The 25083-nt window shown below is 42.6% G+C and overlaps 2 protein-coding genes and 2 long non-coding RNA genes across 7 annotated transcripts in view; 2 read left to right on the forward strand and 2 right to left on the reverse strand.

Annotated features, from left to right (window-relative positions):
* Window positions 1-13935: 13935 nt before the first annotated feature.
* On the reverse strand, window positions 13936-23555 carry PTGR3 (prostaglandin reductase 3). The gene is made up of 2 exons (XM_062633111.1): window positions 22191-23555; window positions 13936-16061 (listed from the first exon to the last, which is right to left on the reverse strand). Exons 1-2 carry the CDS (start codon window positions 22508-22510, stop codon window positions 15137-15139), a joined length of 1245 nt encoding a protein of 414 aa, XP_062489095.1. The 5' UTR covers window positions 22511-23555; the 3' UTR covers window positions 13936-15136.
* LOC134171117 (uncharacterized) lies at window positions 18651-20080 on the forward strand. Its single transcript, XR_009967485.1, has 2 exons — window positions 18651-18873; window positions 19119-20080. It is a non-coding gene; the product is annotated as an uncharacterized LOC134171117 (long non-coding RNA).
* LOC134171119 (uncharacterized) lies at window positions 19060-22159 on the reverse strand. Its single transcript, XR_009967486.1, has 2 exons — window positions 21120-22159; window positions 19060-19686 (listed from the first exon to the last, which is right to left on the reverse strand). It is a non-coding gene; the product is annotated as an uncharacterized LOC134171119 (long non-coding RNA).
* Window positions 23556-23623: 68 nt separating the features above from the next.
* Window positions 23624-25083, forward strand: part of TSHZ1 (teashirt zinc finger homeobox 1) — a 90683-nt gene continuing 89223 nt past the window's right edge. For all 4 annotated transcript variants that reach the window (XR_009967484.1, XR_009967483.1, XM_062633109.1 and 1 more), the window contains exon 1: window positions 23624-25083. This exon is cut by the window's right edge and continues 1133 nt beyond it. The gene's annotated coding sequence lies outside the window, so the exon portion shown is untranslated.

The following is a 25083-nucleotide window of genomic DNA, read 5'->3' on the forward strand; positions in this document are numbered from 1 at the left end:
GTTCGTGTAGCTACTGCAAGGAGTCTTTCAACATAGGAACTATAGGAAGGCTTTTCTTTGCATCTCCTTTGGAGCACATCAAGGTGCTTTGCTTTCTAAAATAAAGTGTTCTGAGCATCTTTTGTGAAGCTGGCAAATGAATAAGATCCACCCCAGCTCACTTTCTCTTCTTCTAATGCTCCCAAACATAAAACAGGCACTAAAATAAAATTCCTGTTACTAAACACTAGGTAGGCCTTTTCCTTTGATGACTGTTCCAAAAACAGAGCTGAAATCCAGGAAACATGGGGGAAGATTCAGTCACTTGAAGGGTGCAGATTTCATCGTTATTGTTTGCCAGCAAAAGAACACAATGCATAAGAAAAAGCATACACTAAATAAAACTAATTGCATTATACAGAGCATCAGGCATCCTATAAAAACCTGTTGCCTAAATGTGTCTGTAACAATTTATCAGCAAATGATCTTCATGTAAGGGAGCCAAAGCAATTAGCTGGGTTTTGGCAGATCTCTGCACTCCTTTGACATACCCTGTAGTAAAACAGGCCACCAAAATAAAGAGAAAAATCCCATATACCTCAAAATGCTAGACTGGTGGTTCAGAAGTTTTACTAGGGTCCTCTCTGTGTTAATTTGCCATATTTTGCAAAACTATTCACTATTTTGCAAAACTATACACTATTCATCCTTCTACCTTCTTTCACTGCCCTGCCCTCTTTGGCTATATGTGTCCAACAGTAAACCAGTTTGCATCAGCTAGAACTGAATTAGAAAATCAGTTTCACCTGAAAGTGGACAGGTTCATTCTCCAGGTTAAGGTTGACATTTTATTTATTTGTATTTTTAAGCTTCCTTGACTAATGGCTAACTAAAAACCTAGCAATGATAATGAAACAACAGGTCAACCAACACTGCCTGTCTCTTCTGTGGTTTTAATTTAACCCTTACACTACCATTTACCAATTGATTCAGAATATATCAAATGCAGAGTAAATGGCAGGTATGTGGTATTTTCCCTTTTAAGAGGTGTCATAATTTTACACAGCAGGATAACGCCCATGGATCAAGCAGACTCAGCTTTCTGTGGCTGCAGACTGGGAGTGTTGTGAAGATGTGACTACAGATTTGCTTGTACTTATCTTCTTTCCACGACGCCTAGGAAAAAAAAATGTATATATGTTTTACTTGGTGCTTTGTGCTTTTATAGATTGGAACTGTGTTATTCATGGGATGTGGAGTATAATGTTGATTTTGTGTTTTGAGTCTTCTGTAATTGCAGAGTAAGAAGAATTGGGCTCTTTCTCTTCACAGATGAGAAGATATGGTCTTTGATCTTAATGCTAGGACTAGTAATCAGATGTTGGTTTCCTGGCTTTTAATGTGTGAATGAGTTGAAAGATGCTCTCAACTAGGCTTACAAGCCATGTGCAGTTGGTGAACGCTGCTTTGTGTAGCTCATTCTTGACACATTTATGATATAAAACAAATGTAGGAAGGTCTTTTGATCCATGGGTTAAGGCTGCCTATGTTTACAGAGACAAAGCTGGAGTATTTAAGAGCTTTGAAAAGTATCCATGTGCATGACTGTATACTCCCCTTCACCCTATTTTTGCTTATGTTTGTGTTTGCTAGCTACAGTGCTTTCTGTTAGAATAATATTAACTTTGCGTTAAGATTCACTTCATGTGAGCTTCACTATTACATCTCCCCTGAGTGAAAATAGTGTGGTGAAATCTTGTTAGACCCATAGTGTCTAAGCTCAAGCTTAGTAAATGACAGTGCAGTTTGTACGGCCATGCAGCTACAATAAACCTGTTTATTTCCTCTTCATCAGTGAATGGCACTGAGTGCTTAAGGAAGTCAGCAGTTGAGTTTTGCTTGGAATTATATGTGAAGGAGGATCCTCCTTCTTGTCATTTTATTTATCATTAACAGCCATTATAATTTCTTCCCAGCTGCAATTACACTGATATCACCACATCTAAATCAGAAATGACACTGTAGTGGTTATATTATGTTGACTGGGCATCACCTAATTTTTAAGTGGCATTCTTGCCCCATCATTGTGATTATATCCCTTTCTAATAAGTAATATAAGAAAAGATCTACATAATGGGAAAACATACATATTAATATATTCCATGACAAACATGTTAACTTTACATATTAATCATGGTAAATAGAAGTCATGTTTTACATTTTTCCTTTTCAATACACTGTTCTCTTGACAGCTTGCTTCCCCTCTGGTTTTATTCTCTCTAGTCCTGGTGTATGTTCCACTGCCTCTGGTAACCCTGTTAGTCACAGAAGAAGGCAGGTCACATCCATCTGGTTAGAAAGAAAAAGAAAAAAAAGAAAAACCAGTGTTACTGGATAACGTAATTCTGCCACTCTCCTCACTGCATTCAGGTCTGTGTGAATAGACTTGGATATGTGCAATAAACATATGTGTGTGATAATGAGATTGTTGGTGGAAAGTCATCTTGAAAAGACAAGGAGCAATTAAGCTTGCTTACTTATACAAGTTAGAATGACAAGATGCCATTGCCGGCCCCACTCATCCATATAATAGGGTTCTCCTTCCCTGCTTAGCTGCACTGGGAGAAGCATTTCCTGTCAAACCTCTGCCATGACTCCACCATAAAGCAATCTGCCTTCTTCCCTTTTATACACAGTTCATTCTCACACTCACGTCACTGTCCTGATTTCAACTGAGTGCCTGCTGGCAAGCACCTGAATTATAATACTTTAAGAATTCAATGCAAAGCCTTCATTTAACTGAGTATTTATTTGTATTGGTGTACTCTCTTGTCTGATTTTAATTGTCAGTGGGAAGATGTGCAGGTTGCTCACAAACGTTTAATAATGCAATGTGTGGAGTCAACAAATAATGCACCTTCCTTTTGCTATCTTGAAGATTTAGATAGGCTATCTTGGATGCTATTGACAAGGAGAGAAGTGTGGAACAATGGGAACATATGATAGTGTTAGATAACAATAGCTATCCTTATGCATCTTGAACTGAACGATGAAGCCATCAATTAGAGAAATAGCCCTCTGAGTATATATCATTGACAAGATGAATACCAGCATATTGTATTTCTGGATGGAGATCTCGGTGATCTGTAATTCAGAAAGGCAGTGAATAGTATATACAGTAAAACTAATCCTATGATACTGAAAATCAGAAATCTTTTGTCCTCCCCATGGTTCTTTGTTTTTTAGCTACTAGACTCTTTCACATAATGAAAGTATTTGTACTTGATATTAATTACTTAAACAATGTTTTCTCATTTAGTATCAAGATGCCATTCTTCTCCACATGCAGCATATTTAGTGGACACTTTCCGAGCCTGAAAGAGCATGAAGAGCAGTTCTTTCTAGTTGTTGTCTGGTCTCTTAATTCTTACTTACAGACACGGGGATCCCTTCACAGCCTATGAACTCAGGCTCCTCCATACCAAGGAGCAGACTTGGCATCCACTTCTTACATTTTTAAGCCTCTATTTTTAACCTAAATTCTCCCATGTTCTCTTTGGAATATCTGATAGTCTCTATCCCTTCTGCCTCTTCCAGCTTTGGTGTTTGCTTTTTTGTTTGGTTGGTTGTTTTATTTTTGCTTTTTTAGCTTTAATAGTTGTTAATGTTACATTTATAGCAGAGAAGGAACAGAAGAAAAGCTAAAGAGATGGGAATTTCACTATAATAAAAAAGGAGTTCTCAGCACTTGCAGTTTCCAGTTAATTAGTTTCAGTTCTTTTACTTACACTTGAAAGTGGGTGAACATTCCACGGTCAAGGCCAAAATTTATTCTTGGATCTGTACACAGCTAATGAAATGTGCTGCATCAGTGTTACACAACGAGAATGGCTCTGTAGGAGAATAAAGAAAGAATACGAGGAAAGACTGTAATTAATGTAGTTCTAGACTACCTATAAAATATAATTTAAGGAATAGGAATAAACATTCATGACCATTATCTGTATTATTATTTTTGGTTGAGGTTTTTTAACATGGGCTCCTTTGTGTGAAATCAGCTTTATGATCTTTTCAGAGGAATCTGAATGTTTAAGTCTTCATGTTTGTTTGCTTGTATACAGAAGGTCATGATATTAAAAAGCAATTCTACCAGGGATGCCAGTGATCATTGCACTGAAGAAGAATTTCTTAGGGGAGGCAAGAAAACAGTCACCGCCTTTCCTATAAATATTTGAAAGGGCTAACGAAGTTGGTGGATCTCAGTGGCATTGACAATGTACAGCCTGATGAGGGGAAGAAACCCCCCCCACATTTTTCAGGAAAGCAAGCACGTAAAAGAAATTTTTGCAGCCTTCTCCCTTCGAAATCTAATCAAATGAAACCACCTACAAGCCAATAAGCTTCTTGAGTGCACTTTGCCCTGGAAACAGTGTTTTATTATCACCCAAAACATAAATAATGCAATAAGAGAAAATGTTTGAGGTCTCCTTAATGAGCTATTGTTAAGGCACCCTTCACTCTTATCTCCTTTCATAGCCTGATGCAAAGAGCAGCATCCAGTGGTTGAGAGCGTATTTTGAGTGCTGCTAGGAAAGTACAAATGAGAAAACAGACTTAATTACACTGCTTATTGCATCTAGAGGTCCATGTGGTTTGACTGTCTGTGTTAGGACACCCTATAATTTGGAGGAATTCTCTGCACGCTGGCACCATGAATGTACTGCTATCCAAAGGATGGTTAATAATCTAAAGTTGGCTGTTAACATTGCTGGAGCTGGTGTCTATAATTTCAGCAAGTGACCTGAATGACTCTGCAATGAAAGACTGAAATGTCACTCTCCTCCTTTACTTTGTTTGCCTTGAGCAAAGACTGCTCCAGATTGTGTACATCCACTGAGGTCCAAATGATGAAAGGGCAGTGCATAAGCATAGATTCATGGCTCTGCTAAATCTTCCTGCTCTGGCAGAATAGTAGGGAGCATGGGGATGAGGGCATGTGAGAAAAATCCTGCTCTCCTCCAGAGCAGCTTCCACTGTGGCGGTCTTTTCCCATCTCTGACTGTGTAAAGGTGAGGCTGGCTATAGGGACCTGGCTCTCCCATGCTCTCTAGCTGCCAGCCACCAGTAAATCAGACCTGATGCCTGTGGCTAAAGGCAAAGAAAATGGTTTCCATTATCCAGGTATTTATTTTGCACCTGCTGCTGTGACATGTGTGTAATAACAGTTACGTACGGCAAAAGGTAGGCTGACCTGACTTTGAGTAGTTCATTGCTTCTTTTCATTATGCTGAGTGAGTGAGCAAGCAGAGGACTCTTATTCTTCTCGGGAAGTGTTACAGGCCATCTCGCTGGGACATCTGTGGAGTGCCAAGTGCAAAGAGCTTTCCCTTTCCTACCAGGACTCTTAAACCCTTGTTTCCATTTTGTCTCATTGGAACAGCTCAGATGCAGTAAAGGGGTAAAATACTATCAGTAAATTTCAGAAAGTTCAGTATTTGCATTTCATTTGGAAACCTGTGACATTTTGGCATATTTTCACTGGAAGGCCAGGGCAATCCTGATTGAAGATCAGTGTCGACATTAAAATATACAAGCTATGGAGAGCTGGTGTGCTTCAGAGCAAAGCCAGCCTGCCAGGCACAGAACCAGGGCAGCCCTGGGGCAGAGGATAAGACTGAGTTTTAGGGTTGGTGGGGGTTTTTTTAGTACAGAGTTGAATAAAAAGACTAATTCGCTCACAGCACTCTCAGACCATATCTTCTCGGAGTGAGACAGGTTACTAGTGAAAATATGCTGGTTTTCTTTAAAATCACTCAGACTTTCGTGCACAGTGCCTGGTGTACAAGTGTCACAACTGGGGGATGTTCAACCTTTCCACTTACTATGTGATAAATAGGAAAGCACTGGAAAAGTACCATTCCCTGTATTCCCTCCAATACAGTACAGCTAGCTTTCAGGGACTGAGAAACTTTTCCACCATTTGGATGAGTGTGAATGTCAGTTGTACTCTGGCAAAATTATGCTGAGAAGTCCTAACAAAATCTAAGCCTGAATGACTGTGTTCACTCCCCTCCAGCCATCATGAAGGCACTATCAACATTATGTTTACTGAAAGCTTTAAGAGGTATTACTGCCATTTATATATGACAAGTGGAGTCCTGACTATATTTCTGAAAGCAAAGAAATCACTGCCTTCATCTCCCCACCATGTGTTTGCTTGTAATTAGTTGAAAATGTGACATAATGAGAGGAAGGTGGAAGAAAATAATCTAGAAAGTAAGCACACTGTCCTTAGTTCTCACTGAAGATTTGTGAAGTACTGCTGTTAGATTTAGGACTATATCTGATTTACTCAGGGAAAAAGAAAAGCCTGTTGCTACTTGTTGAACTTATCTGATGTGAAGCACAAACTTTGGCTTTCTTCCAGTCAGCTGAACACATCACCAACACCAAGTGTCCTTTTTTGCCCCTCTAGATGCAACCTTTGTTCTTTACAGTGTGTTTTATCTGCAGCCCTCCATTCACCTTATAGAATTCTGGTTCATATCATGTGAACTGCTGCTGAACCGTTTTGTACTGCTACAAATTCAGCTTTGTGGGAAAGAGGGACTATTTGGCTCCTCCCTCTTTTCACCATGATGTGTATTTTCTCACTAATAAACATGTCAGCTTTTCACAAACAAGAAAGGAAGAAACGCAACAGAAGTAGCCTCATCACATTAAACTGTAGCATTAACAGACAGAATGAAAGACACTGCAAATGAAATCATTTGGAAATAGTTCTTTGTGGGTTCTTTTGGGTCTTTTTCTTTTTTTTTTTAGCCTCATCTCAGTAGAAAAGATCTTGTTTTTTGAAAACAAAAATTATGCCTATTTCTGTGGTAAAATGGAAATTTGTATATATTAGCTATAAATCTACTCAAATTTTGTTGCAGAGCCTATAGGCAAAGCTCCATGTGCTTTGTTAGATACAGTCAAGTTACAAGACAAGGATAACTGACCTCCCTTCTGCAAAGGGAAAGAAAAGGCTGAAACACTTCCAGCAGCCTCTCACACTATGATTATTTTACCCTTCTTTTTTATTTGGAGTAGGGAGAGAGGTGGAGAGAAAGAGGCAGAATAACTATCAGATAAGACAGGAGTTTGGGGGGAGGGAGGAGGGAGCTGTTTATTAAACAGGGATGGACAATAACCTGTCCCTCACACTTGAATTCATATAGAGAAGAATAATACCTGAGAACTGGAGGGTTGCCTTTTTAGCAGTTTCTCCTTAGTAAGGCTTGCTTTGCCACCACCCATCATCAGAGAGCTCAGAACTTGCAAAGCTGCTGCTGTTCTTACCAAAGCTCTTAACATCGGCAACTGTGAACACGCTGGATTTCCCAAGACTTTGGGAGTCATCTGGAGGTCCTGGGAAATGGCTGGTCTATGTTAGAACTGCTGGTCTGTGTTAGAACTGGGTTTTTTTTCCAGCAGCATGAACACATACAGAGAGAGAAATAAGGGCCAGGTTCTCCTCAGAGATGGTTTTTACACTGTTTCAAGAGCGTTATTCTTGCTCCTCATTTACATTCCCAAGAGGGGAAACCAATTCAATATCTCTCTTATTTGTAGGCACTTGTGATAGCAGATTGAGGTTTCCCAGCTCAGTAAGAAGTCAAATGATCCAGTAACTGACTCTGCATCTCAATTACTGAGAATACAGGAAAAATAGCACACTTGATCCACTTCCTTCTGGCTACCCTTGCCACACCCTATGCAGGGAGGAAAGCTACGTTATGCTGTTTGTATGCAGAGGTTATTTCATAAGTAACACAACCTGAGGAGAACCTCTCATTAGGGCTTCAATGAGGGATTACGCATAGGTGTCAAGGGGCAAATAACCCAGCCGCTTTCAGCATTAGCCTTGTTTAATGTCATGAAATGGCTTTCAAAACTCTGGATGCAAATAAAACTTTCCAACAGGCTGCCAGAAACAGTCATGCCAATAATGTCATGCCAGTGTGAATGAAGTTGGAGTGTTTTTCCTTTGTAGCAATCAGACATGCCAAACAATGCATTTCTGTGGGGTTGTCTTTCTTGGGAGGTTGAAATCACTTGGCTTGCAGCCTTGTGCCTCCCAGCTCACCTGAGGCATGCTGTAATCAGCCAGAACCATGCTGCATGTCATGTCTTACTGCTTCCAGAAATATACAAATTTCCTTTTCCTTCTATTCCCTTTGTGAATTAGCCCCTTAAGGGTAAGGTTTTTAAGAGAGCATACAAGAAGCCTGTGCACAGAGCCTCATAACACATAATGGGATTTGTGTGCCTGCCTACCTCCTCCAAAAATGAACTCTAGAACAACAGAAGTTACTTGGCCTGGCACTCACTTGGTCCTTTTGACCTCCCTTTTGTGATGGAAGATAAAGACTTCCTCCTCCTCCTACAGAAAGCCCGGAGGGTATGTTTGTATGATGTGCTGTCTGGTCTTCCAGTAAACAGAGATGTTTCTTGAGGTTTTCAGAGTCCTCAGCTCCTGTTCTGAAGAAAGATAAGGTTGTTCGACACTTCACAGGATAAACTTGCCTTAAGAGTTGAGGCAGGTGCAATGAGACTACATGTCCTGTGACAAAAGGCTTGAATGTAAAGTTTTTGCTTCGAAATGACATCAGAAAGCACTGTAAATCCACGAGAGCTAAGTGCTTCTGACAAGTAGAAAATTCTCACCTGCAGAATAGGTGCCAAGAACTCTTGCTCTTTCCAAGCCCTTATTTGTTACTACAGCACTGTGTAGGATTTAGTAAAGTTTCCCAGTGAAAACTTCCCTGTGCAGAACCATGTAAGCTTCTTGTACACAGCCCATTTCTAACATGTTTTGCAAAACCTACAAAAAAGCCAAACATGCTATAAAGCACCACGAAAGCCCCTGGGCTGCTCTGTATTGTGGGTAAGGTTCTTGCAGTCTGCCAGGATCTGTGCTGAGCACCTGGGGAGCTGAAAACTGCTGAAGTCCAGTGATAAGGGCTTTACTTGAAGAAGGCTCTTACAGCTCGCGTTGAACCAGGACTGCCGAAACACCCCTTGTAACCAGCATCAATTGCAGTGATGTCAAAAACATTCCTGCCCTATAACCTAAGTAAAGAATGCCAGTTTAAGGAAGAGTAAGGTACATTGGAAAATATAACTGAGATCAAAGTATTATGTGCTTGAGCTGCATACACAGTTTTGTTGTCTCTCACTGAGAATCAGCAGGACATATCTGCTTATCAGCAGGCCATACAGTTTCTTGGGTTTTGCCTTGGGTCTGCTCTACATGTACTTTTGCACTAGTAAAACACAGCTAGTGCAGTAAGCATTTAACGCCTCTAACGTTACCATTTCATCTGGTCTAATAAGCCCAGCTTTTATTTATGTCTCTGCTCAAGAGAGGCAGAACACACCAGCTAGGGAGGAAAAAAAAAAAAAAAAAGAAAAATTAAAAAGAAAGGATTCCCAAGTACCTACCCAAGGAGTTAATGCAATAGGGTATATGTGAAGGGGTTAAAACACTACACAGGTACAGATCCTGTGGCAATTACAAATGTTATTGAAATAAAAACCAGAAACAGGAAGCCAAAAAACAGGTCCCTAAGGCAGGCATCTGTCTTAAATGATATAATTTGTCAAGTTTCCAGCATCTTGTGGTTGTGAACACAAAAAGAAGTTCTGTGTTATACTAAGGACATTACATACTCATTAGTTGGAATGTTCCTGAAGTACATAATACAGGATTTTCATTTAATAAGAAGCAGCTACTTGCCACTGCGTTGTACATAAATTCTGGGCATGCTGTTTGCCATTCAAGGATGTTCTACTTAATTTTTGACAGGTTTTTTCTTCCCCTCCCCCTTTAGACTAGACTGTAAAAACTGTGAGCAGAATGTGTTGCCAAAGTACAAAAACCTTTTTAGAACATTTTCTGATTTCTGAAATCTGGATTCTTGCAATGACAAATATTGAAGGCTTTAATGTAGATATTAAACAAAAAAGAAAAATAAGTTACCTATAGGAGTATTGTAGCAAGAAAGCAAACATATATATATGCATACATACACATACATGTATGTATCTCAGCACAGTAACTCTTCATCAGCCCCCATTCTCGATGAACAAACCTAACTGTAATTAATAGGTATAGTTCCCCTAACTGAACACTATTAGTGCATTAGAGTTAACTAATATATAAGCTTCTCCCTCACTGCCCTGCCAATGACCTTAAGCTTCACATGGTAGGAAGGCCGCTTGCTGTAGAATAGGAAAGTAATTTATCCACCATGATTGTTCAGCCCAGGCCCCTCTGTAAAACAGCAACTGACAATTGTGCTGTATTATAGATGGTGCGTTTGTGGTGTGTACAATAGTGTGCAGAGCATCGAACTCACTTCCCTGAGCACTGCAGGGAGGGTTTGAAAAGTGATCCTAGAAAGAAGAGACCACTTGCTGAGTGATAGCCCTCCATTTTCAAACCTTTTTTTTTTTCCTCTCCAAATATCTGTCCCCCCCTTTTTTTTTACACAAAGAGAGACCTATATTGTTTTGTCACTTTAAGTAAAAGCAGGATGTAGTTTTCCACTCATAAAAGTATGTCATATTACAAAAAAAAAAAAAAAAAAGGCTACTTTGCTTTTATTTTACCTGGGATTTCCCTGCTTCTTTCCACATGTCAGGGTTTAGCATATTCCCTCAAAACATAATAAATTTCGATTCTGTAGCTTAAGGGATCCATCAGTTAAAATGTTAGTCTTTCATCTTTATTACCCTCCCATTAAAATGAAAGAAACCGGGACACACTTCAGTTTAGAAGAAGCAATTTAGCTGGTAATGTCCTTACTACTCAAGTCTTTACAAAGAGAGAAAGTGCATTATTGCTTATATTTCACACATCTATCTGCATAAGAAGCAACTAAAGCTTTCAGACACATATGATATTAAATTTAATAATAATCTTTGATTAGATTATTTTATTACAACATTTTTCCATTACCAGTCATTTCCCGTACACATTTACATTCATAAAACGTGCAGGTTTCTCTTTGTTTGTGTATGTGTATATGTATTCATAAAGCAAGGAAAAGATTTCCTGGTTTGCTACAGCTGTTAGATCAGAAAAGAACAGATTAATAACTAGCCACCAAGTAGGACTAGGTTTTCTTGTACACTGCACCAGTAACCCTTTGCTATAATGAGGACACAAAGAGGCTCACATCAGGCTGCTCCTCTTCTTCATAACTCAAAAGCGTCACAGTGGCAATAGCCTCTAGTGCTATTTGTCTTTAGTGCAGTTGTGACACTTCGGCATGATCCATAATTTGGCAGCTATTTACCGTGACATTTCCCTTCAGTGCAGCCATAACATTCAGTGAAGCCATTATTTGGTTCCATTTACCATATAAATTGTATTGTCGTGCATGCATGCTAGCAGCTACATTAGGTACCTGAAAATGAGTAAATCTTGTAAAATAGATACTAACAGCTATTCAGCAGAGAAATTTCTTTACTCCTCAGACAGAAGTAGAATATACATAATATCTGAAAACATTGCCTCGAACTTTTCCTTGAGAGACTGTAATTATTTGTATTTACATGACACAGCAGTTATTCATATCCACTTATTAAATATATACCTTGTATACACATACATGCACACACACGGATATGCACATGTAAAAATACACAGCAAACTTGCTTGGTAGAAATCTAACTCAGTTCAAAATAGGAGATTCCGGCATAGCAATCAAGTAGAAAGCACATCTGTAAAATGTGCTGAGGGTTGCAGGCCAGGAGAGAGTGAGTACGAGTGTGTCCATGTGCGCGTGCGTATGCACACATGTGACAGACTCAGGAAAAAAGCCAGCTCTTCATCTAGTTCTTTGTTGCTTTTCCATAGAAGCATATGTGTGTAGGAAAGGGAAATTCTGCTATTAGCCTCAGCAAACAATGCCAGATTCCTCTGTAGCAAATTCATTTAGAAAGGTAAAATTAGGATGTAGTGCTAGCATCCACATCTCAATGAGCTGCTATTATTAACAGTAGTATTATTTAAATCCCTGCTCTCTACGTATAGTATACTTAGTACTTCCAAGGCAAATGTATTATTATTTTTAATCATTTAAGTCCCCACTGTGCACACAGCTTTTAATACACCTTTTCTGCAAGCATATTAAGTGTATTGTTATTAATCCCTTGCTGTGACTCTAAAGTATTTCTTTTCCTTGTATGTTCAATGTCCTATCATCATTTAAACCTCTCAGTGTGTGCATGCCATATACATTTTCCTACCCATCTAATATTTAAACATTATTTAAATCCATCATAGCTTACTTACTCAAAGTCAGCCCTGCTTCCATAACTGTAAGTTTGCAGAATACACCTTTAAATAAAGAGAAGTTGGCTTTTTCACTCTGCAAACAAAAAATTATGAATCTCAGCTGAAAAGCCTCATCGAATTGTTTCTTCCACTCTCTCCCTGTTGATAGTGCTCTCTTTCAACAACCTAAATGATAGAAATTGTACCTTTAAAAACAAAAATTACTTCTTCATTCTGGTTTCATCTGTGGAACAGCAATCATATCCTGAGTTACCCCTATAGCTCAATACAGGCATTTGATGAAAAGGACAACCCCAGCAGCCACAGCTGAACCCAAACACCAGAAAAGCTAAAAGTTTGGTACACTGGCCATACAAGTTCTGCATATAACAAATTAAAACTTTTTATTAATGCTGCAACCAGTACAAAAGTGCTAAATAATAAGCCTGAAGCCAAAATCAAACCCACCAAATGTCATATTTGAGTATATATATATGTAAACCTTCCAACAGTTCCTCTTTCCTTATTTTGATGAGTGAAAGAGCCTGGTGAAGTTGCATTACTCAATGTTATATATGAAGTAACATATTAAAAAGAAAGTAGAATGCTGTATGTCCAAACAATCCTATTGCAAGAAGAAATTTTTAGCACAAAAACATTTGGAATTCATTGCCTTAGAAACACCTAAATCTATTGGACTGACAATGATCAACACCTCTGAAATCAACCCATTTGGATGGGTTTTGGCATTTGACTGCAAGAACTTAATTTATTATCCAAGAACTCTTCTGCACATATCACAGATGTAACCAATTGTGCTCTTTTTATCTGTATTTTTGCCCCAGTGCATCCCAAACATCTTTTTTTTTTTTTTTAAGATGCATTTATTGACCGAGGGCACCGCCTTTTTTTTCCTGAAGATTAAAAGAAACCATGTGCCTAGGAACAAAATAGTGAGAATTTTTTGTGCTCTGATCTTGTGCAGTCCTTGAGTGTTTCCATCTTTCTAGCATCCAGTTGGAAGGCCAACATGCCTTTTTAAATATGCAAACATACAAAACACCACAAAATTTGCCATATTAGAGGGGCAAGAGGAAGTGTTTCCAACTGCAGACCTTGGTGGAAACAAAATTCATAGCGGTTTGATTGATCATAGTGGTTTCAGCTTGATAACAGAAATGGTAAGAAAGACTCGAGCCACTCAGCCTTTCCCCCAAATCCTCCCAAGTGGGACTAAACCCCATAGTCAGCCCAAAGAGACATTTCTTTGCTCACACAATTCTAATGACATATGCACTAAAAAAAAATACAATAAGAATGTGCTAAATCAAAGTTAAAAATACTTTTTCTACTGCCTGTACCACTGAACAAAATGTTTTTCCTACATGTTACTTTTTAAAATGTCATGTACAGTCAGTCCTGAATAACGTCCCAAGATTAAGTTTACCCTGGATTTTTCCTTCAACCCCTAGACATTATCAGCCTATCATTACATTTATTATTAGGCATAGGATCTTAGGAATTTTCCATCTCTCCAACTGCATACAAATGTATGTATTTCAAAGGATGTGGCAAAATCAGCCTTGAAGATCTTAAACATTTGCTACGGAAAAAAGATGAAGAGCAAGCACAGCTTAAAGTATTTTATTGTTTTGGAAAATCTTACACTTCTAGCTGGAATTCCCAATGTATGTACTGTTAACAGTATCTATTAAGTGAGGAAGAATTTTCAAAACTTTACAAAACCTTTTAACTGCACTCCCTAGATAATCTATGACTGAGCATCAGCACACGTACGAGGTTCTGTGATTGTAGATTTAAAATGGCCTTGCTCTTTGTAACAGGGCTTCTGCAGAAGCAATATTTGGTAGAAGTACAAGTAGCAGCCTGATATGGGAAGTCACATCAAGAATCATCAAAGAACTCTACGACACAGTGATTATCTACAGAGGAGCTAGTTGGCAAGAACCGTATCAATATGAATAAATGCCACAAATATTTAAATAGCTTTTTAAACTTTATTAAATCTTAAAAAAAATGTACAGTACCTGAACACACGTGAACATGGCTCAAAACCCCACTTCAGTAAGGGGGGGGGGAAGAACAGTAAACAGTAACAGTAGCAAATGAAAAGGCAAGAAAATGAGATTATGCTGCAACTTGTCGTTAAAGATTTAAAAGAAAATTGCACAGTTGCTTATAGTTATGAAAGACATCATTAAAAAAAAAAAAGAAAAAAGTCAAGTTGCTTAATATTAATATTACGGACATGTCAGAAATTTCTCTATATAACCAGTCAAGGAGTATCACTATGATCCATGGTGCAACTGAACTATGATTATCGTGTTTGTGACACACAATCAAGAGAATAATTTTTTTTTCCAGAAACTTCAGGAGATTAATAGAGCCACCATAAGATAGAACTGGTTACTTAGTCCTGTTGTATTTTATTTTTAATCAGGGAATCAAAATTATTAAAAGGTATTTTTTTTTCTGAGCTGAACTGTATATAAAGTCCTATCAAGCCAGTCTGACAGACTAAATCTGCCCCTACATTAAGACTTATTCTGTCAAGAACAATATTCTTGTCTCACACTAGCCTAAGTGACAGAATCAAACACAGGCCCATTACGTCCATGCTACAGCCACTGATTTAAGTACTCATAAGAAACGAAAAAAAAAGAAAACACAAAACTTTTATTAACACCTTAATGCTGTTTTTTAATATAGTATCCATTACTAAATTTAAAAAAAATTAAATTGTTTCTAGTAATTCTGAGGCATAAAGTGCCCATTTTCTCTCTGCTGATTTATATCATTGTTCTGTTTTTACAGCTTACTGTTGACAGAGTGAGGTAATTCAACTACAATTTTTCCAATGTTTTTTCCCATGTACATGTAATCTACAGCACGGAATACAGACTCCAAGCCAGTGAACTTGCCCTCCGGAGACATGTCTCCAAAGTCCACCTCACAAACCAGGTCTCCTCTTTCATACATCTCGAGCAAGTCCTTCAGAGCCACTTTGTATTTGGAAAGGTAATGGTTCAAGAAGAAACCCCGGATGCTGGCAGACTTCTTCAACAGTTTTGCTGGCAATAACTCTGCTTTAACAGGCTGGAGGCCAGTAGGGTTTTGGTAGCCAGCAATAAACCCAATAACTATCAGGCACCCTTTGGTAGCCAAGGAGTTAAGAGCCAAGTCAAACATCTTTCCCCCAACAGATTCATACACTACATCCACACCTTCAGGGTACTCCTTCCTAAGAACAGCTTCAACATTTTCAGTTTTATAGTTGATTGTATAGTCGCAGCCAATGGATTTCAGAAAACCACCCTTTTCATCACTGGAGCAGGTTCCAATTACATGGCATTTTGCCGCTTTTGCAAGCTGCACAGCAAACTGACCCGTTCCTCCAGCCGCTGCTGTCACCAGAACCTTCTTGCCTTCAGACAGGTTTCCCAGTTCCTTCAAACTGATGTATGCGGTAGCGCCACTTACCATTAAAGTAATAAACTCAGGTTTCACAGAGGGTAGAGGAACTGCTTGTTTGGCAGGCACAACTGTGTATTCAGCAAAGGAACCTGCTTTCACATAGGCCACAGCTTGACCCACTGTATAACTGGCACTAGCACTGAGTCCTAACGCTACCACATCACCGACACCTTCAAACCCTATATCAAATGGGGGTTTAACTGATGGGTCATATCGGCCAGCTGAGTAGTTTATGTCAGATGCATTAATGCCGACAAATCTAGAAGAAAACAAAAAAGTATTAACGAGATGCATTCCTTACCAAGTCTTTGTCATATGAGAAACGTTCAATTTAAATTTGTGGGGTAAGTACAAGACTTTTACTGATTATTGGTCTATCTGTATAATGAGTACACTCCAGTTCACATTCTGTTAGTCTAGAATTAAAGATTTGCTAAAATACAAACAAACAAAAAACCCCACAAGCCAAAACCACCTAAAGAAACCCAACAAACCCAAACAACACCAAAAAAAAACCCAAACCAACAACAAAACACTAAACCCCCAAACCAATCCCACCCCCCTCCAGAAAAAAAAAACAGCCCAAAACCAAACTTGTCTTTTCCTTAGGTCCATTTGACCTAAACTAAAAATAATTTTGCAAAGGATTAAAGGATGAAAATTAATTGAGCACTTTATGCAAGACGTGAAAACACTGAAGAATAAACGTACAAAGCAGTAAATATGTGGATTCTGGCAACAAATTTACATTTTTGAATATAATAATACTGTTAATGACTAATGATCATATTAACTATCGATGTCATTTGCAAGGTCATGCTACTGTAGGCAAGTACTTTTTAATTGATGGAGTCACTACAGCAAATGTGCCTTTTGATGTAGCTAATGTCAGCGTTAAAATATTTTTCTTTATATAAATTGCTTGCAACACATCAAAACAACCTTGCACAGAAGGACTAAAACTGTAAGACTGAGTATCAAGTCCTACTGACCTCTAACAGGTGAAAAAGGATGCCAGCTTTATGTTTGTTTGTTTTAGAAAATCATGGAGACATTCTCACAACTTGTTTAAGCACTAGGAAATAATGCCTAGAAGAAAGTTATAATCTAGCTGAAACACAAAGAATATCTTAGTAACACTCTTTTTTTTAAAAAACGCAAACATAACAGTATTTCCACACAGACAAGGGAAGAAACAAGGGGATGATTCTGTTAACTGGAAAATGTAAAAAACCCATATGCAACAGAAAACACCAGGACTGTTAGAACACATGGAAAGTGACAACCTGAAAGGTGTACTTGATACCATGGGAAAGCTGCAGAAGTATGCAAACAGAGCACTTTAATTGTTGCAGTTAGCAGTAGGCTCAAATAATTTGTGTGTGTAGTTCAAAATTGCTTGCATACGGAGCAAGGAGAACTAAGAAGCGCTTTGCTCATTTTTGTTTCCTTCATTCTTTATAGCATGGGGGGCCTCAAACTTTCACCACAGTAATGTGTTATGTATAAAAAGGCACGTACGCATAAACATATACACCACGCATAAGATAGGAGAAAGTGACTGTTGCTCTTTTTAATTCTGACTTTAATTCACTGCTCAGCCGCAAAAAAAAAAAAAAAAAGCCTACGTCTCGTTCGTAAATATAAAAAATCCTCTGTTACCGTGCTTTAAGGTAACTCCCGTATAGCACGGCTAAAAGACGGATAAAAATTGGTAACAGTGCAGCAGCTTCCGAGGCAATCCGTGTCCCCCGGGCGCCAGGGAGAAGGGCTCGGACCACCGAGGTCAGACGTGCCGGCGCTTCGCTACCCATCTCCCGCTTTTACACCCCAACTCCTGCGGAGGGGAGAGGCCTGAGGGGAGCCGTGCTCACCCACTCCCCGCTCTCAGCCCCTCTCCCAGCTGGGCGGTCTCGGTAGCTGCCAGGCCGCCCCCCCCGGCGCTCACCCTGCCCCGCACCAGCCGCAGCCCGAAAGTCAGGTCCTCGCTCCCCACGGGGCCGAGCCCCCTCCTCACTTGCACCGCACCGCACAGCACCGCACAGTGCCTGCCGGCGGACGCACCCTGGAGAAGGGGCGCCAGAATAAGCCCCCATCCCCTCCCTGTAGAAACTGCCCCTCTTCCCAGCGCTGCTCTGCAGCGGGGACAGCACAGAGACAGGTAAAACCCCGTCCGAGGACAAAAACTTTGCATGCGGGGAAGGTTCAGGTGGCGCCGCGGGCCAGACGCTTGACGAGCAGGACAACAGCACACGCACCGCTGCTTCTGTTCCGGAGCCGAGAAGGATGCAAACCTTTCCTCCCCGGGCCGCACCGCAACTTGTGCGTGCGGATACAAGGGGCCACGGCGCTCAACTCGGTACTGCCCGGCCGCTCCCCGCCTCTCCGGGCACCGTGCGGAGCTTCCCTCGGGGCTAGGGCGGCCGGGCACCCGGGGCCTCAAGAACGGGTGCTGCCGTGAGAGAAGAGCAGGCGGGCCGGGTAACCCTGCCCGTCCCTGCCGGCTCCTGCGCTGGCAGGGGTAGGGAGGACAAAGCCGTGTGCGCTGCCCCGATGTGCGGGGGGGTCGTCGCGTTCCCCCCCCCCCCATAGTTACAGAGACACGCGTGCACAGCAGCTCCCTGCCCGTCCCCGTGGGGCTGCTGGGCCACGGGAAACAGTTCTCCTTGGCTCACCATTATTAATCAATACAGTTTGCAGCCCGGCCCTCCCCCCCCCTAATTTTTGTAAGCTCCCTTTTTATTGTGTGCGAACTCAAAACTCCTGCTCGTGTCATACAGCGTTTATTTTGTTGTTTTTTCTTTCTTTTTTTTTTCAAAAAAGATTGTTTAGTCTTTTGGATTCCTCTCACATTAAAATGATGGTATGCAGGATCTGGATTAAAACATATTGTCTAATTTGCCTTGTCATTCCAGCTGACAGAAGGGAGTTGGTAGGATGTGCCCGCAGTTTCTTAGATTATTTTGCTTTTCTAAGTAGGAATAAGTACGATTTACAAGATGGAGATCAGTTTACTAACTTCTGAGACTGAGAAAAGGAGAACATAGAAGTAACAGCTACTTGGGATGCTGGTGAGGTTTAAGACCTCTTCCAAATCTTTTACATTGTCTTGTTTTACTTCCTTACTTAAAAATCCATTATTTGATTTAGCAGTTTGTAACTAAGGGTTGCTCCTTTATCATTAAAAGATGTAACCCCTGGGTGGGGGGATGGGGGTAAAGCTGGAGACTGGCTTTTCCCAAAATAATTACGCACATTGAGTCACCCGTTTTATTTATACTCAACAGTGTTGAACCCATCGTATTGTTTATTACAGAAAACAGGAGGACACCGCCGAGGGGAGGAAATGCTGCTTTTCATACCACAACAAAGCGTGAGACACTGAAAACCAGCACCACAGCCTTAAACACAGACAAAACAAAGTCATCCAAACCAGTACTATGCAAGAAAAACATTATTTAGACCAAACACTCAGTAGAAACAGTTCTCCGTTTATCCCACTGTGATCCATTAGTCCCTCGGTTCAAAAAACTTTCTCTTACTCCTTTTTCTAGAAACTTTGTTGCCATCTTCCATGCCAACAGTGAAGCCCTTACATGTATTTTGGAAACTAGATGTGTCACTGCCTTGAGCAAATCTCGAAAATCCCCCAACAACTTTAAGAAGGACCAGGTCTTCAGAACCTTTCAGTCCTTTTCCTGCCATAAAACGGAGTAACGTTGCCCTCATCTTCTCCCTCACTCCAAAAAAACAGGACAAACAGCCATATGAAACTTAAGTGGCTTCCAGCAAGGATTTTTTAATTCACCTTTTCCCCTCCTCCTCTTCTGCACAGAATTGAAGTAAAATAGTACTTTCAATTGATTTATAGTTTTGAAGGATTTCTGAACAAAGGACGGATTATTTTTTTCTTTGCAAAAAAGTAGACATAAGGGTTGCTGGCTTAGTTCTCTAAAGGAGAAGAAAGAGGGGAAGAAAGTTCCCCTTAACTGCATCTTATTTTAAAATATCCATACAGTAACTCAGCACATTTTCATTTCCCATTTCTCTAAATCCCAAAACAGATTTTATTGTGGTGGATGAGGACTGTTTTGCATGAAAAACTCAAAGCAATTAATACTATTCATGGGTGTGACTAGGACTAAAATGAACAAATCTGCAAATGCACTGTTGGACTTGACTCCTTTATTGTTTTGCTTTTAATTGTATGTTTCTACCTATTAGAAAATGTATAGTTGCATTTATGGCTTAAAAAAAAAAAAAAGAAGCAAAAATAAACGGCACCAGGGACTCATCATTTCAGGATAGGAAAATGCTTCCCCAGAGTGACAACTGAGGGGGAAACATTCAGAACTCGCTTCCTGCTGCAGCTCGTACACAGGGAAGGATCCTGTGTCTTCTGTGATGTTCCCCAGAAAATAATAACAGAGAAGAAACACTACAAAAAATACAAAATGTATGAACTCTAAATCTAGCCTTTACCACTCACCTCTCCCTCCCCACTCGTGTGTGTGTCTGTACGGGAACACGTGTGTAACAGGCTGATGTGTTAAACCCCAGTAATTGCCTGTCTGAAACTCTGGACCAGCTTCTGCCTTCTGTCTGGGTGAGCTCTGTGCCTCAGAACTCTCACCATGAGGTGTGCATGTCCCTCTTGCACTCACGGAGCCCACCCAGCAAAGGGAGGGGAGAGAGAAAGGAAGGGTTACACTGGAAGCTATATAAAAACTGAGTAAATTTTTTAAATTCAGGGAGGAGGGAGAGAGGGGGGAGAGAGAGGAGGATGAGAATGAGAAAGACTTCCAGTGCAGGAGCTGGGGGAAGGGGATTTGGGAAACAAGGATGTCACTCTGCCTCACATTACGCAACTACAGACTTGCTACTTGTATCACAAGTCCCTCGACCTCTTCCACGAAAAGAAATTAAACTCCAGCCGGACGTCTATTTCATGCCATTATTGTTTCATGGTCATTAGTGGATGCAGAAACACAGTGGTTTAGAATTTGAGGTTTAGAGGGAATTTCGGTTTCAGAAATTCTAGTGGGAGATGTCAGCATCGGATTAAAGTACCACAGAAGCTTTCTCATCAGCTTCTGGAGGAGCTCCTGTTCTACTTTCTCCTTACCCCTTTCTTTACCATGTATTTATGTTACATATGGACACATGCTAGAGATTACACATACACACACAGTCACACACTGCCTTAATAGAACTTTCAGCATTGTTCTCAAGCCAACTTAGTACTTCTTAACACCTTTATGCTCCAACAGAGAGCATGGCAAACTGTGTTACTACGATTTCCTTGCTCGACAAGAACCTGAGAGTGCTGCTCTCTTCTGTGCCAGCCACGCAGTCTGCTCCAAAGTTCCCAGAGTTTCAGCTTCCCCTCATGGGCAGAGAAACCTCTGAACTTTAACCGGCTTACTTTTAGCTTAAGGAACAAGGAAGGAGCCATTGAGAGCAGGTTTATGGAGACAGCTGTGGGGAGGCACGTTTTGTCCTCAGTTTTCATTTCATGGCGAGCTGGTCACCGCGCTGCACGCTCAGTCCTAGCGCTGGCGCAGGATTTACGGCGTATTATGTTAAGCAAAATGTCACCTCCTCACTCCCCGCCCGATCTGGCTACACTCCGAAAAGCCGCCCGCAACTGCGGGGCCCAGGGAGGCCGCGGCGCTGCCGGGTTGTGCTGGGCTGGGCCCCTGCCCTGCCCCCGCCTTCAGCGCGCAGCGGCGGGGTGGTGCCGGGGCTGGCAGGGCTGCCAGCCCCAGCCCTCTGCCCACTGTGAGTCACGGCTGGCCTAGGGCTGGCCGCGCCAGGCCGCAGCAGGGAAGAGATCAGAGGCATGCAGGGCAGCAGATGCAGGGTGGCACATCGGGGTCCTGGGGCACACGGCTGTACGGTAGCGTCTCCCCACAGTTGTGTGGGTACGGTGGAGACACACTCACGGCCCGAGGACTGTGTGCGTGTGACAAGCCCTGGGAGTGACTCTGCAAGCTCTTCGCGGCGCCTCACTACACCCTCGGCGCTCAAAGAGTGTAAAACTTGCCTCTTCCCGACCTTGGCACAGGGGCCCTGAGGTGTTCCCCTTCCTTCGGGCAGGAACAGCACAAACACATACACCCGCCAGAGAAACACGAGGAGTGGAGGAGGGGGAAGTGTCACCCCCACACACGTAGATGGGGCGACCGGACTGCGGCACCAGCCGCTCAAAACAACAACAATAAAATTAAATTAACAGTCGCCAGATGGCAGCTGGCTCAACTTTGGAGCCGGTCTCCGAAGTGAGGGAGCGTATGTGAGGGAGCAGGCCACAAGGTGCGAGAAGGGGCAGGGGCCGAGGTCGGGACGCGGTGGAGGGGGGGGACGACGACGACAGTCGGTCGCTCACCTGTTCCTGACAAGGAGATCTCCGTCTCCCGGGAGTGGCACGGGCGAGTCCTGCTGCAGGGTAACCGCTTCCCTGAAGTTCTGGCTCAGCTTAGTCACCACCAGCTTCTTCATGGAGCTGGGGATGGACGAGCCCTGGAAATCCAGAAAGTGACGGGAGTAGGACATGTCCAGGATGGCCCGCGGCCGGTTGCCACCGAAGTAGGACCAGGCGGGACCCGCAGCGGCGCAGGACGGCTGCTGCCACCGCCGCCACCACCAGCACCAGCACCGCGGTACCCGGGAGCTCAGCCAAGCGCCGCTTTTTGCTCTAAAACTCATGCCCTGCCTCGGCTCTCCTCTTCTCCCCTTGCTCGGGAGAGCTCTGGCTCGAGATTCTCCAAGCGGCTCGCAGGACCCGCCGCCACCGGGCCGTCAGGAGAAACTATCCTCAGGCACCTATTAATGTATGTAAATAAAGCCCTGTGCAGCAAGCTCCAGCCTGCCTCCGTCCTTCCCACCCAGCCGGCCTCTCCGCCACGCGGAAACACCGCCCGAGGAGCAGCCGCAAGATGGTCCTCGGCAGCCGGTCCTCTTCCGCCGTCGCTAGCGCTACCGAGGAGCAACGCTGGCCCGCTCCCGCGGCCGTCCGTCCCGCCAGCTCGCTGCCAGCGGCTGCGTCCGGCTCTGCCGTACCCGACCCGCCTGGCCACACACACACTATAGACAGACACACACGAGCATTGCCTGCCCCCGCCAGCACCGCCGCCGTGCCTCAAGGACGGCGACCGGGGTCGTATTCTGCCTGCCAGTGAGGCAGATGTACGGAAAGCCGGATTTCTTCCTAAAGATTGCTTTTAATTTGCACGCTGCCTCTGGCTAAGGGATTTAAAAAACGCGGAAGGGGGGAGAAAGGGAAAAGGGGAAGGAAAAGAGAAACGCCACGGATCCCCTCCCCCTCCAGCCCATTCTTTAGTTTACAAAAAGAGGTTATCGTTCTGAAAAAGATGATAATATAGAGATAGGAGGAAAGGACGATGAATTATCGGGTCGGTGAGAGAAGCGCAGCGAAGTTGCGGCTAATCTCCCAGTGTTGTTATTAGCCGCCTCCGAAGAGCCGCTGCCCGCGGGCGGAGGCTCCGCCCCTTCCGTGCGAAACGTTCACTTCCTCGCAAGGTGCTACGAATCAACCCCGAGACATTACCGACCGACCGACCGACCGCGCGCGGAGAACGGGGTGCGCGCCGCGGCGGCGGTTACGGCCGTTGAGGGAGCTGAGGCGCGGAGCCGGAGGAGAAGGAAGAGGAAGGGGGAGTTAAAGAGGCGAAAGCTGTTCCCGCCGCCGGGAATGCCGTGCGGTCCGCCCCCTCTCTTCCCGCCGCCGTTCTGAAAGGAGGCGAAGGTTGACTGGCTGCTGTCAGTTCATTTGGGTCGCGGTCGTCCGCCCCCCCCCCCCCCCCCCAAGCTCCCTGTTACTGACAGAAAAACGTGGTTTACCTTTTCTTTCCTCTTAAAACCTCCAAACCTGTGTTACCTCTTGGTGTAGAGTATGTTTTGGTGAGGGAACCTGCGCAGGAAATCGGCTGGGTGAAGGGAGCAAAGTAAATGGTGTGATGGAGCCGCCGATTGCAACTTGGTAAAACTGTGCGGACGAGGGGGGGGGGGGGGGGATAACGCTGTAGAGATGTTGCACCAGTGTAGGAGCAGCTCACGTGTAGTACTTCTAGGATTAACTCCATCCTACCAGTGTAAACACCTCGCTGCTTAATTTTGCGGCAGTAATAATAAAAAATGTCACCTATTCCCCGAAAGAGCAGAATTTCAGTGCCCAGTGTTTTCCTCCAGGAATTAGCTGCGTAGTTTTTATTTGCTTTCTTGAGTGGAGGAAAAAGAAAGGGAAGAGCCCTTCTGTTCTCGCAGTTAACATTATATAAATCCCCAGACACATACTGTGCGAAACGTATTAACAGCAGCGTGTTTCGTGTGCTGCAGTTCTTGCTCTGCAATCTGTTGGTATTTTAAAAGTCAGGGTGAAGTGTAATCTCCCACAAATCATCTTTTTAACTCGGTGCCCGTTCGATGTGTGCCATGGCGAGGTATCACCTCCTGCCTCCTTTTGGGTTTTATTTATTTTTTTTAAGTTTGCTGGAACAAGACCTCTGCTGAAGTTACATCGGCACATGCGTCTTGCACAGCACTTTGGCAAGTGGATTATAATAACAACCCCCTCAACGAGTGTCTCACATGAGGAATCTTTTATGCAGCGCTGTATTAAGACTTCTTTTTTTTTTTTTTTTTCATATTGTTTAGCTCTAGGAGAGGGGGAGGAAAAAAATGAAAACAAAGCAATTAAAAAGATTGACAGGTATGGGTTTGTGTGAGACCTATTTGTAATTGTCAGGGTGACGTGGGCAAGAGGAGGAGGAGTAACAAACTGAAGCAGGAAAAGCAGCTCGATGTGTCTGTCTATCAGTTGAGGCTGTCTGAGAGCCCTGGGATCCGAATGTGTGTTATATTTCAGTGAAAAGAGAAGAGAGGGAGAGTGGATCTCTTTCTCTCCCAGGAGTTTAGGTGGGGGGGGGGACAGTTCATGTTAATCTGTCCCACTCAGTGAATGTCTTTTCTTCCTCCTCCCCCCTTCCTCTTTGCACACACTCTCCGGGGTTTTTCTTGGTTTTGGCAATTTTTTTGTGTGTGTGTTTTTTTTTTTTCTTCTGTTGCAGATCAAGATCAACAAAAAAAAAATCCATGATAAAAAAATGTGTTTGCATTATATTTAGTATCAGAAGAATCTTCGATTTGTGGAGGAAAAAAAAAGGAGAGCAAGAAAGAAAAGTAGTCCTCTCCGGTGGTGACACTGTTTGATCTGTGACTGTTTGGAAGGTGGAGGAGTGACTGACATTTCCCATCCGGTG

This window comes from Pezoporus occidentalis, unplaced genomic scaffold (genome assembly GCF_034315485.1).
Source record: "Pezoporus occidentalis ecotype Australia unplaced genomic scaffold, CSIRO_AGI_Poc_V1 ctg4, whole genome shotgun sequence".
NCBI lineage: Eukaryota > Metazoa > Chordata > Aves > Psittaciformes > Psittacidae > Pezoporus > Pezoporus occidentalis.